General features: G+C 50.4%; 1 protein-coding gene across 1 annotated transcript in view; it reads left to right on the forward strand.

Moving 5' to 3' along the window:
• Window positions 1–1,323: 1,323 nt before the first annotated feature.
• Window positions 1,324–12,967, forward strand: part of LOC140421894 (uncharacterized) — a 42,461-nt gene continuing 30,817 nt past the window's right edge. Inside the window, exons 1-3 of the mRNA XM_072506862.1 lie at window positions 1,324–1,447; window positions 2,792–3,957; window positions 10,712–10,714. Coding sequence (XP_072362963.1) covers window positions 3,155–3,957; window positions 10,712–10,714 — 806 coding nt within the window. The 5' untranslated portion in view covers window positions 1,324–1,447; window positions 2,792–3,154. The remainder of the gene's footprint in view (window positions 1,448–2,791; window positions 3,958–10,711; window positions 10,715–12,967) is intronic.

Below are 12,967 nucleotides of genomic sequence, written 5' to 3' on the forward strand. Positions count from 1 at the left end.
TCAGTCCATAATAGAAATTCAGAACAGACAATTCTAGTTTCTATGGAATACTATTTCCTCTCATTCCCCAAGATCTGTAAATCTCCATCCCACACACTCTCCCTCCATTCTCACTCTGCTGTATCTAATATTCACCCTCCCAATTCTCCTGAAGGTACTGATTCAGGCTGATTGACAGCCTGTCAATCACCCTGCTCCCTGTCCTGGACACAGAGACCTGAAAATTTTCCTGCAGACTACCAGACAAATGTGTGTCTACATCACTGGGCTGGATTCACTTAATTTCCCTTCAGCTGCTGCAAATCATCAGTGTCTAGGTGCATAGCTAGGGGGCATAGCCTCAAAATAAGGGGAAATAGATTTAGGACTGAGTTTAGGAGGAACCTCTTCACCCAAAGGGTTGTGAATCGATGGAATTCCTTGCCCAGTGAAGCAGTAGAGGCTCCTTCATTAAATGTTTTTAAGATAAAGATAGATAGTTTTTTGAAGAATTAAGGGTTATGGTGTTCGGGCCGGAAAGTGGAGGTGAGTCCACAAAAGATCAGCCATGATCTCATTGAATGGTGGAGCAGGCTTGAGGGGCCAGATGGCCTACTCCTGCTCCTAGTTCTTATGTCTCCCCAGAATGAGAAAAGGAATGGAAAGGGGGAAACATTGATTTCCTCCGAGATCAATGCCCCTCCGAGGGGCAGCACGGTAGCATTGTGGATAGCACAATTGTGTCACAGCTCCAGGGTCCCAGGTTTGATTGTGGCTTGGGTCACTGTCTGTGCGGAGTCTGCATATCCTCCCCGTGTGTGCGTGTGTTTCCTCCGGGTGCTCCGGTTTCCTCCCACAGTCCAAAGATGTGCAGGTTAGGTGGATTAGCTGTGATAAATTGCCGTTAGTGTCCAAAATTACCCTTAGTGTTGGGTGGGGTTACTGGGTTATGGGGATAGGGTGGCGGTGTTGATCTTGGGTAGGGTGCTCTTTCCAAGAGCCGGTGCAGACTCGATGGGCCGAATGGCCTCCTTCTGCACTGTAAATTCTATGAGAATCTATGAGATGTTGCAGAGGAGGCGGTTTTAGTCCAACTTCCGCATTGTGACGTCACATGGGAGCCCTGCCTGCATCAGACAATAGGAATCACCTTGCCTCGTGGTGACGTCTCCGGGTTCCAGTGCGCAGGCCCGGCGTGGACACGGGAACCCCGCCCCCACCCATTGTTCCCTGGACACCTCCTTCTGACAAGGTTTGCAGGCAACCGCCCATCAGTGACCGCCCCCTTGCCCTAGTCTGCGCATGTGCGGGTGAGAGCCCGCCCCCTGACCTTCCGGCTGCGCTGTTGACCAATGGTAATATTGGAGGATCGGAAGGACTCTGTTCCAACAGGTCATCAACCGCGGACTTCCGGTGACTCAAAATGGCGATTCACACAGACTGAAACTTCCTCCTGTCTCCAACATCTGTGAGTAAAACACTTTCTTTTCTCCCCTTTCCATTTCTTTTCTCATTCTCACCTTCAATTGGTCACTTGCAGCAACTGAAGGGAAAGGAAGTGAATCCAGGGAGAGTGCAGACTCTGCAAAGCTTGGCCCAGGTCTCTCTCTCTCTCTCAAAGACATTGACATCCTTTGCTCCCTCAGCTTGACACATTTATTTGTCTGGCTAAAAGGATGCTCTCTTTCCCAATGTTCCCAATTAAAGGGCTGAATTCAAATTGCACCATCTGCTGTGGTGGGATTCGAACCCTGGTCCCCAGAGCATTTACAAAGCATCTGCTGTGACAAAGAGTCATCCAGACTCCAAACGTTAGCTCCCTTCTCTCCCCACAGATGCTGTCAGACCTGCTGCGATTGGCCAGTATTTTCTGTTTTTGTTTCAGATTCCAACATCTGCAGTAATTTGCTTTTATCCCCAGAACATTATCCTGGATCTCTGGATTACTGAGCCAGTGATAATACCACTGCACCATGCGCAGTGGCTAGCCCTGGGTTCAATCACGGCACCGGGTCACTGTCCGTGTGGAGTTTGCACATTCTCGCAGTGTCTGTCTGGGTCTCCCCCCGCAACCCAAATATGCGCAGGGTAGGTGGATTGGCCACGATAAATTGCCCCTTGATTCGAAAAATTTCAAAAAAAACACTGCAACACAGCCTCCCCTCTCCATAATCCTGTTCCCCTGAAAGTTTATTTCCCTCAAGTGCCGATCCAATTTCATTTTGAAGTGCTTTGCCTTCCCATACGTCATTTAGATTGTCTGTCAGTTCCAGATTTCTCACATCCTCCTCCCACATAGGGTTCAGTATATTGCTCATTATCAGTTCAGTTATCTACACAGGGGCCGGTTTAGCTCAGATAGTTGTACAGTTGGTTCGAGATGCAGAGCGACGCCAACAGCGTGAGTTCAATTCCCGTATTGGCTGAGGTTGTTCATGAAGGCCCACTTTCTCAACCTTGCCCCTTGCCTGAGGTGTGGTGATGGTCAGATTAAATCACCACCAGGCAGTTCTCCCCTGCAAAGGGGAAAGCAGCCTATGGCAATCTGGGACTATGGCGACTTTGCTATAGATACAAATGGAGAATACAAGCAGCCTGGACAAAGATTTTAAGGCCTCTCTGTCTGGGTCATGAAACAGTGACCATGGATCTGTTGCTCAAATTAAATCGCACCTTAACAAGATTTCGGTGGAGTGAGTGTTGGATGACTTTTGGGAAGGAGAGATGATGGAATGTTCATAGATGCTAGAATTTACTGTTCTGAATTTCTATCCTGTACTGACAGTGATGATTTTGTAAACTCCTTTTACAGGATCTCAGAAGGTGAGGATTTACAGACAGAAATCTCAAAGCAAACATCACGTCAACATCCGACAGCGTCGCTCCATTCATCGGGACTGGAATATCCTCGGCCTTTAAATCTCGAAGGAGAAATGTTTGTCTGTTCTGTCTGCTTCAGAATGCTTTAAACATCAGTGTGACTGGAAAAGCACCGAGACACACGCACCCGAGTGAGAGTGTTCCAGAGCACTGACTGTGGAAAGAGCTTTAACCAGTTACACTGCCTGAAAAAATATCGCACCATTCACAGCGGGGAGAGACCGTACACGTGTTCTGTGTGTGGACGAGGCCTCAACTGGGCGGTGAATCGGAGAGACACAAGGACACCCGCACCATGGAGAAACCGTGGAAATGTGGAGACTGTGGGAAGGCATACAGAGTCCCATCACAACTGGAAGCTCATCGACGCAGTCACACTGGGGAGAGGCCGTTCACCTGCTCTCGGTGTGGGAAAGGATTCACTCACTTTTTCACCCTGCAGAAACACCAGAGAGTTCACACTGGGGAGAGGCCGTTCACCTGTTCTCAGTGTGAAAAGGGTTTTACTCAGTTATCCAGCCTGCAGACACACCAGCGAGTTCACACAGGGGAGAGGCCGTTCACCTGCTCTCAATGTGGAAAGGGTTTCACTCGGTTATCCAGCCTGCGGACACACCAGCGAGTTCACACCGGGGAGAGGCCGTTCACCTGCTCTCGGTGTGGGAAGGGATTCACTCGGCTGTGTAACCTGCAGTCACACCAGCAAGTTCACACCGGGGAGAGGCCCTTCACCTGCTCTGTGTGTGGGACAGGATTCACTCGGTTGTCCAACTTGCGGGTACACCAGCGAGTACACACCGGGGAGAGGCCATTCACCTGCTCACAGTGTGGGAAGGGTTTCAGTGATTTATCCAATCTGCGGGTACACGAACGAGTCCACACCGGGGAGAGGCCGTTCACCTGCTCTGTGTGTGGGACAGGTTTTGCTCAGTTGTCCAACCTGCAGACGCACCAGCGAGTCCACACCGGGGAGAGGCCATTCACCTGCTCACAGTGTGGGAAGGGATTCAGTGAGTTATCCAACCTGCGGGTACACGAGCGAGTCCACACTGGGGAGAGGCCCTTCACCTGCTCGGACTGTGGGAGGAGATTCTCTAAGTCATCCAACATGGTGTCACACCAGCGACTTCACACCAGGGAGAGGCCATTCACCTGCTCTGTGTGAGGGAAGGGATTCAGCGATTCATCCACCCGGCTGTCAGACCAACGCAATCACAGTGGGGAGAACCATTCACCATCTCTAAGTATGGGATGGGGTTCACTCGATCAACCTACCTGCCCAAACACCAGTGAATTCACACTGGGGAGAGGCCGTTCACCTGCTCCAAGTGTGGAAGGGATTCAGTCAGTTAACCTACCTGCTCAAACACCAGCAGGTTCACATCGGGAAGAGGCTGTGATATGATATGTTATCTTCAAAAAAGAGCCACAGGTCCGGTTGCTTTGAGGTGTCTAAAAATACAACTTTATTTGCCAATGATTCACCTTGATTATCTTAAATAGAAAAAATAAATCAAAACTTATATCAAATAATACATCAAAACATAATAGAGAGTTAAACAAAAACATAAGAAAATATTAGAAATTCAATCGATGGTTCACAATTTCTTCAAAAATAAGTTCAGAACAAAACTTTAATCATGAAGCCTTATTCTTAAAGAAATTCTTCTCAATGGTCTAATTCCTCATTTACTCTCATTGGTTTCTAATTCTCCGCTGAAGATTCCTGATGTTTCAAATAACTGTCTATCACTTAGAAAATGATTTGTTATCCAAGCATTGTTCATTACTTAAGACTTATTAATGTCCATCATATTAATGAAATGTCTACATGCCCCCGCCACTTGGACTAATCCTACAAATATAAGGTGCTTGCATTAACCTTACTGTCGCTAAGGCTTTGATACATTTTTATTACTAAATGTTGCTGAGGCTTTGACACATTTTCATTACAGAATGTGTTGAGGAACAATGGTTTATTCATTACAAGGGGCTTTGATGCAACTTTTCATGAAACAATGTTAGATTCCAGCATTGCAATTCTTATTTATTATCTGAAACAATTACTATCTTTCCACATTAGCCTTGTGGATATTCCATTCTCTGTCTGTGCGTTGAATTAAGAAATGTACTGCATCTATTCTTAAAGGCACCAATAAATCATCAAAACATTAAATCAGTGAATCAATAAATTAGTAAATATCTGGCCGTTCATCTGCTGTGTGTGTGGGAAGGGTTTTCCCTGTTATCCACCCTGCGCAGGTACAGCGAGTTCACAAGTGGTGACAGGGGTTGGGCTCTGCTGTTATTGCTGCTGTTAATCACACCCAGGACTGAACCATGTCCATTCTGAGACTTGGTGAAGTGGGAGGGTCAGAGGGTTTCTCTCTGCTGGACTCAGTGAGGGGCTGAGGAGATTTACGAGATCGGCACCAGGAATGAGGGACTTCAGTTAGTTGGAGAGACCGGAGCAGCTGAAATTGTTCTCTTCGGACCACAGGGTCATTCGGGAAGGGAAGGAGGCCATTCAGCCCATTGATCCCATGCTGGCTCTCTGTGGAGCAAACCGGTCAGTCCCATTTCCCTCAAATACCCATCCAAATTTCATTTTGAAATTGTTCAGGGTGTCTGCTTCCACCATCCTCACGGGCAGCGAGTTCCAGGTCACTCCCTGTGTACCTCCCCACACACCCGCATCTTTCTAATTTCATTCTTCATGGGATGTGGTGTTTCTGGCCGGGCCCAGCATTTGTTGTCCGTCCCTAATTGCCCCTTTAGAAGGTTGTGGGTGAGGCACCTTCTTGAACTGCTGCAGTCTGTGTGGTGTCGGTGACACCCCGGTAACACCCACAGTGCTGTCTGGGACGGACCCAGAACTGGACTCAATATTCTAGTTGTGACCTAACCAGAGCTTTAGAAAGGTTCAGCAGAACTTTCCTGCTTTTGTTCTCAATCCCTCGATTTCTGAATCCCAAGATCCCATTTGCTCCGAACAGGAATATCAGAATTGTTTTTTCTTGAACATTAACAAACATTTTTTTTTAAAAAAATATATTTTATTGAAAATTTTTCGATCACAATTTTTTGCCCTTACACATCAAACATAAGAAAAAGAAAATTTAACAGTACATGTAACATAGTAACCACAGTCTAATAATAAGTAACTAACCAACATGGTAAACTAATCATTTAACATAAAATAAAACTTCCCCCCCCCCCCCCCCCCGGGTTGCTGCTGCTGGTCATCTGTCTTCCCTCTAACGTTCCCCTAGGTAGTCGAGGAATGGTTGCCACCGCCTGGTGAATCCTTGAGCCGATCCTCTCAGCGCAAACTTTATCTGCTCCAGTTTAATAAACCCCGCCATATCGTTTACCCAGGCCTCCAGTCCGGGGGGTTTCGCCTCTTTCCACATGAGTAGAATCCTACGCCGGGCCACGAGGGACGCAAAGGCCACAACATCGGCCTCTTTCGCCTCCTGCACTCCCGGCTCGTCCGCAACTCCAAATAAAGCTAACCCCCAGCCTGGTTTGACCCGGACCTTCACCACCTTCGAGATCACTCCCGTAACTCCCCTCCAATACCCCTCCAGTGCCGGGCACGACCAAAACATGTGTGTGGTTTTCCGGGCTTCCGCCGCACCTCCCACACTTGTCCTCCACTCCGAAGAAACTGCTCAACCTTTCTCCCGTTATGTGTGCTCTATGTAGCACCTTAAATTGAATCAGGCTAAGCCTGGCGCACGATGAAGAGGAATTTACCCTGCTTAGGGCATCAGCCCACATACCCTCCTCTATCTCCTCCCCGAGCTCTTCTTCCCACTTTCCTTTTAGTTCGCCCACCAGCTCCTCCCCCTCTTCTCTCATCTCTCGGTATACCTCTGACACCTTGCCCTCTCCGACCCACACCCCCGAGAGCATTCTATCCTGGATCCCCTGTGTCGGGAGCAATGGAAATTCCCTCACCTGTTGTCTTGTGAACGCCCTCACCTGCATATACCTAAAAAAGTTTCCCCGGGCCAGCTTATACATTTCCTCCAACGCTCCCAAGCTCGCAAACGTCCCGTCTATAAATAAATCTCCCACCCTCCTAATTCCTAACTGGTGCCAGCTCTGGAATCCTCCATCCATCTTCCCTGGGGCAAACCTATGGTTGTTCCTGATTGGGGACCCCACCAGGGCTCCCAGCACACCTCTCTGTCGTCTCCATTGTCCCCAGATATTTAATGTTGCCGCCACCACTGGGTTCGTGGTAAATTGTTTTGGTGAGAGCGGTAGCGGCGCCGTCACCAACGCCTCTAGACTCGTCCCTTTACAGGACTTTCTCTCCAGTCTTTTCCACGCCGCTCCCTCTCCCTCCATCATCCACTTACGGATCATCGCCACATTGGCGGCCCAATAGTAGTCGCCCAAATTCGGCAGCGCCAGTCCCCCTCTGTCTCTGCTACGTTGTAGGAACCCCCTCCTTACCCTCGGGACTTTCCCTGCCCACACGAAGCTCGTGATGCTCCTGTCTATTTTTTTAAAAAAGGCCTTAGTAATTAGTATAGGGAGACACTGGAACACAAATAGGAACCTCGTGAGGGCCGTCATCTTAATTGCCTGCACTCTGCCCGCCAATGACAGTGGCTGCATGTCCCACCTCTTGAAGTCTTCTTCCATTTGTTCTACCAATCGTGTCAGATTAAGTCTGTGCAAGGTTCCCCAGCTCCTGGCGATCTGAATCCCCAGGTATTGAAAGTTTCTTTCCACTTTCCTTAGAGGCAGGCCTTCTATCCCTCTACTCTGGTCCCCAGGGTGTATCACAAAAAGTTCACTCTTCCCCATGTTAAGCCTATATCCCGAGAAATCTCCGAACTCCCTCAATATCTGCATGACCTCTGTCATCCCCTCCACTGGGTCCGTCACATACAGCAGTAGGTCATCCGCGTAGAGCGGCACTCGGTGTTCTTCTCCCCCTCTAATCACCCCTCTCCATTTCCTGGAATCTCTCAGCGCCATGGCCAGTGGTTCAATTGCCAACGCGAACAGTAATGGAGATAGCGGGCATCCCTGCCTTGTTCCCCTGTATAGTCGGAAATACTCCGATCTTTGCCGACCCGTGACCACACTTGCCGTTGGGGCCCCATAGAGAAGTTTGACCCAGCTAATAAACCCGTTCCCGAACCCGAACCTCCTTAGCACCTCCCATAAGTACTCCCACTCCACCCTGTCAAATGCCTTCTCTGCATCCATTGCCGCCACTATCTCTGCCTCCTCCCCTACTGGGGGCATCATTATCACCCCTAATAGCCGTCGCACGTTGACATTTAGTTGTCTCCCCTTTACGAACCCTGTCTGGTCTTCGTGCACCACCGCCGGGATACAGTCCTCTATCCTCGTTGCCAGCACCTTTTACTAGCAATTTGGCGTCCACATTCAATAGTGAGATAGGTCTATAGGACCCGCACTGCAGCGGATCTTTATCCCGCTTCAAAATTAGCGATATCGTCGCCTCCGACATTGTCGGGGGTAGAGTCTCTCCTTCCCTGGCCTCGTTAAAAGTCCTCACCAACAGCGGGGTCAGCAGGTCCACATATTTTCTATAAAATTCCACCGGGAACCCATCTGGTCCTGGAGCCTTCCCTGCCTGCATATTCCCCAGCCCCTTAATAACCTCGTCCACCCCAATTGGTGCCCCCAGGCCTTCCATCTCCTGCTCCTCCACCCTCGGTAACCTCAATTGATCCAGGAACTGCCACATCTCCTCTTTTCCCTCCGGGGTTGGGACCTATACAGTCCTTCGTAGAAGGTCTTAAACACCTCGTTTATCTTCCCTGCTCTCCGCACCGTAGCTCCCTTTTCGTCTCTAATTCCCTCTATCTCCCTCGCCGCTGTCCTCTTTCGCAGCTGATGGGCCAACAGGCAACTAGCTTTTTCCCCATACTCCTACCTCACCCCCTGTGCCTTCCTCCACAGCACCTCCGCCCTCCTGGTGGTCAGAAGGTCGAACTCCGTCTGGAGTCGTCGTCTCTCCCTGTACAGTCCCTCTTCCGGGGTCTCCGCAAATTCCCTGTCCACCCTTAAGATCTCCCCCAGTAGTCTTTCCCTTTCCTTGGCCTCTGTTTTCCCTTTGTGGGCCCTGATGGAGATCAGCTCTCCTCTGACCACCGCTTTTAGTGCTTCCCATACCACTCCCACTTGGACCTCCCCGTCGTCATTGGCCTCCAGGTACCTCTCGATACACCCCCGCACTCTTCCACAAACTCCCTCATCCGCCAACAATCCCACATCTAATCGCCAGAGTGCTCGCTGCTCCCTCTCCTCTCCTAGTTCCAGGTCCACCCAATGTGGGGCATGATCCGAAATAGCTATGGCTGAATACTCAGCTTCTTCCACCCTCGAGATCAACGACCTTCCCAAAACAAAAACATCTATCCGGGAGTACACTTTATGAACATGGGAGAAGAAGGAGAACTCCCTGGCCCTTGGTCTAAGAAATCGCCATGGATCCACTCCCCCCCCATTTGGTCCATAAACCCCTTAAGCACCTTGGCCGCTGCCGGCCTTCTTCCGGTCTTAGATCTGGATCTATCTAACCCTGGGTCCAGCACGGTGTTGAAATCTCCTCCCAATATCAAGTTTCCTACCTCCAGGTCCGGTATACGTCCCAACATCCGTCTCATAAATCCCGCATCGTCCCAATTCGGGGCATATACGTTAACCAACACAACCTCCATTCCCTCCAGCCTGCCACTCACCATTACATATCTGCCTCCACTATCTGCTACAATGCTCCTTGCTTCGAATGCTACCCGTTTCCCCACCAGTATGGCCACCCCTCTATTCTTTGCATCTAGCCCTGAATGGAACACCTGTCCCACCCATCCTTTCCTTAACCTAACTTGGTCCGCCACCTTCAGGTGCGTCTCCTGGAGCATAACCACGTCTGCCCTTAGTCCTTTCAAGTGCGCGAGCACTCGGGCCCTTTTAATCGGTCCATTTAGGCCTCTCACGTTCCACGTGATCAGCCTCACTAGGGGGCTACCTGCCCCCTTCCCGTGTCGACTAGCCATCACCTTCTCTAGGCCAGTCCCACGTCCCGCTTCCGCGCTCCCACTCGTTCCCCAGGTGTCGCATTCCAGCCCCGACCACCCATTCTTTAGCCAGTTCCTCTTTGATTTCCACAGCAGCAACCCAGTTACCACCCCCCCTCCCCGCTAGATCCCCCTCTAGCGTGATTGCTCCCCCCATATTACTTCCGCAAGTCAGCTGACTTCAACTGACCCCGGCTACTCCTGCTCACTCCCTGACCCCCCCCGTGTGGGGAACTCCCATCTACCTTGCGCCTATCTTCCCGCCATTATCTTTCTGGCGCGGGAACATCTCTATAGCTGACCCGCCTCTTATGGCGCAGCTCCCTTTCCCATCCCACTCCCATTCCTCATTCTCCGCCTATGTCCCTTCTTTCCCCCCTCACCGGCGCCCACATTTCCTAGTGTCTCCCCCCTTCCCAATTTACTTCTCTATTTACATCGACAATAACATTTCCCTGCAGTATCAGTCCCTCAGTTCCGATCCAATTTCTCCTCTTTCATAAAGGTCCATGCTTCTTCCGCCGTTTCGAAATAGTGATGTCTCTCCTGGTACGTGACCCATAGTCGTGCCGGCTGCAGCATCCCGAACTTCACCTTCTTCTTGTGTAACACCTCCTTGGCTCGGTTAAAACTTGCCCTCCTTCTCGCCACCTCCGCACTCCAATCCTGGTACACCCGTACCACTGCATTCTCCCATCTGCTACTCCGTACCTTTTTAGCCCATCTCAGAACCACTTCTCTATCTTTAAAGCGGTGAAATCGCACGATTGTCGCCCTAGGTGGTTCTCCCGCTTTTGGTCTCCTCGCCGGGATCCGATGAGCCCCCTCCACTTCTAAGGGGCCCAAAGGGGCCTCAGCTCCCATCAGCGAGCTTAGCATCGTGCTCACATAAGCCCCGCAGTCCGCTCCTTCCACTCCCTCAGGGAGACCCAGAATCCGAAGGTTCTTCCTTCGTGTTCTGTTTTCTAGGGCCTCAATCCTTTCAATGCACTTTTTGTGGAGCGCCTCGTGCGTCTGTGTTTTGACCGCCAGGCCCAGGATCTCGTCCTCATTGTCCGTCACCTTCTGCTCCACCACGCGGAGCTCTGTCTCCTGGGTCCTTTGTGCCTCCTTAAGCCCCTCAATTGCCTGTAGCATCGGGGCCAGCACCTCCTTCTTTAGTAGCTCCACACACCGTCTTAGGAATTCATCTTGATCGGGCCCCCATGTCGCCTGGGCTTTCTCCGCCGCCATCTTGTTTCTCTTTCCTTTCTGTCCCTATCGTCGAGGATTCCTTGCGCTGCAGCTGCCGCCGCCGATATTTTCCTCTTTCGTTGGGGGGGGGACTCCCTACTCACTCACCCCACACCGGGTTTCGTCGCGCGAAAATTTCCCGTTGGGGCTCTTAAAAGAGCCCGAAGGTCCGCTGGAGCTGCCGAAACGTGCGGCTTAGCTGGTCATCGCCGCAACCGGAAGTCCCAACATTAACAAACATTTGAGTGACGTTCTTAAAATGGCTGAAGATGAGTTTGACCACTGGCGTAAAAAGAAGCCATTTTGAACTTACATGGGCTGGATTCTCCCATCCTGCGGCTATGTCCACAGGCTCCGTCTGCTCCTACGACCAGAAAGTCGACGCCGCCCCCTCACCGATCCTCTGCCCGGTGGAGGGGCTTTCAGCCGTGCAGCGTAAAGCCCGTGGCTTTACCTATGGATACGGCCGGAGAATGGCCATGCAACATGGTGCCGGCCACGCGCGGACCCGGCCTGCCTCGGGATGGGGCCTTGGGTGACGTCCAGAGGCCGTCCATATGGTGTGTGGAGTACTCCCCGAGTACGGCGTTTTTGAGGGAGTGAGCATCGCAAAAACAGCGCCCCCCCCGATTCCGGCACAAACGGGGATTCTCCGGCCCATCGCCGAACACGATTTCAGCGCCGGCGATCGGAGACCCCAGCCCACTGGCTCCAAAAGACAATCCAAAATGTTGGAGTCTGGGAAATGAACTGGAAAATGAGGCTCCGCCTACAACTGAGCCAGAAGAAGAGAGTTTAAATGTGGGATTGACCGGGACATTCCCTTTGGATCGAAACAATGGGGAAACTACACACCTGGAAGAAAATAAAGTTCAAAAGGTGAACTCTGAACAGACTGTTTTCAAAACTGAACTTGAAACCTCCCATCTGAGCAGCAACGAGGACTCTCCTCTCGCAGAAGGAACTTTGGACGATAATTATTGGAAGAAGATAATTTTCAGAACACACAGCATTAGTAATGTTTCCATCTTCAGTGGACTGTGATTCCTGGACATGGAATTCAGCAGCGTGCTGTCAGCAAGATAGACTGGTGAATGTGAAGGGGACAATGGAGGGATTATTATGGATTTTCCAGGTTATCCGATATTTAAACACTGGGAAACATCGGAGCAGGAGTGGGCCATTCGGCCCTTCGAGCCTGCTCCACCACTCAACAAGATCACGGCTGTTGTTAAGATGTACAGCACGTTGTAACTGGTAATATTCCGAATGGGATATTACGAGGGTGATAAATTTTCATTTCTTCCTGGGGAATATGTTGAGAATATCTAGTTTCTGAATTCAGGTTTTAGAAATATAACATAGTTTGGGAATTGGATTTTTTAAAATGTAAGATTAATGGAAACCCTGGGTTCTGGATCAGATAAAAATACCCTCCGGGAATTCGCAATCACAAGGTGTGGCCCATGTTGACTGAAGAAGTCAAAGCTGGAAGGGTAAGTTCTGTAAAAGGGCAGCTGGGCTCCTTTAGCTGGAGACCCGGAGACATCGGGTCTGACAATTACTGTCCTGTCTTTGTGTAGACCTCAGGGCCGGAAAGTTTGGTTTTGAAGCGGAAAGTCGATTAATTTGAACATCTGTTGGACATCCCAACGAGTCTGTGTTACCGTGGGGATAAGTGATTCAGGGTGGAGCCTTGGTTGGAATTCTGGGTGTTTCTCACAGAAAGCAGGCAGTCTGCAGTTAGCTTGGAAGCAGTCAGCTGTGGGAGCAGGAGCTGTGAACCAGCTGTGGGAGTAGGA

This window comes from Scyliorhinus torazame, chromosome 5 (genome assembly GCF_047496885.1).
Source record: "Scyliorhinus torazame isolate Kashiwa2021f chromosome 5, sScyTor2.1, whole genome shotgun sequence".
NCBI classification, from domain to species: Eukaryota; Metazoa; Chordata; class Chondrichthyes; order Carcharhiniformes; family Scyliorhinidae; genus Scyliorhinus; species Scyliorhinus torazame.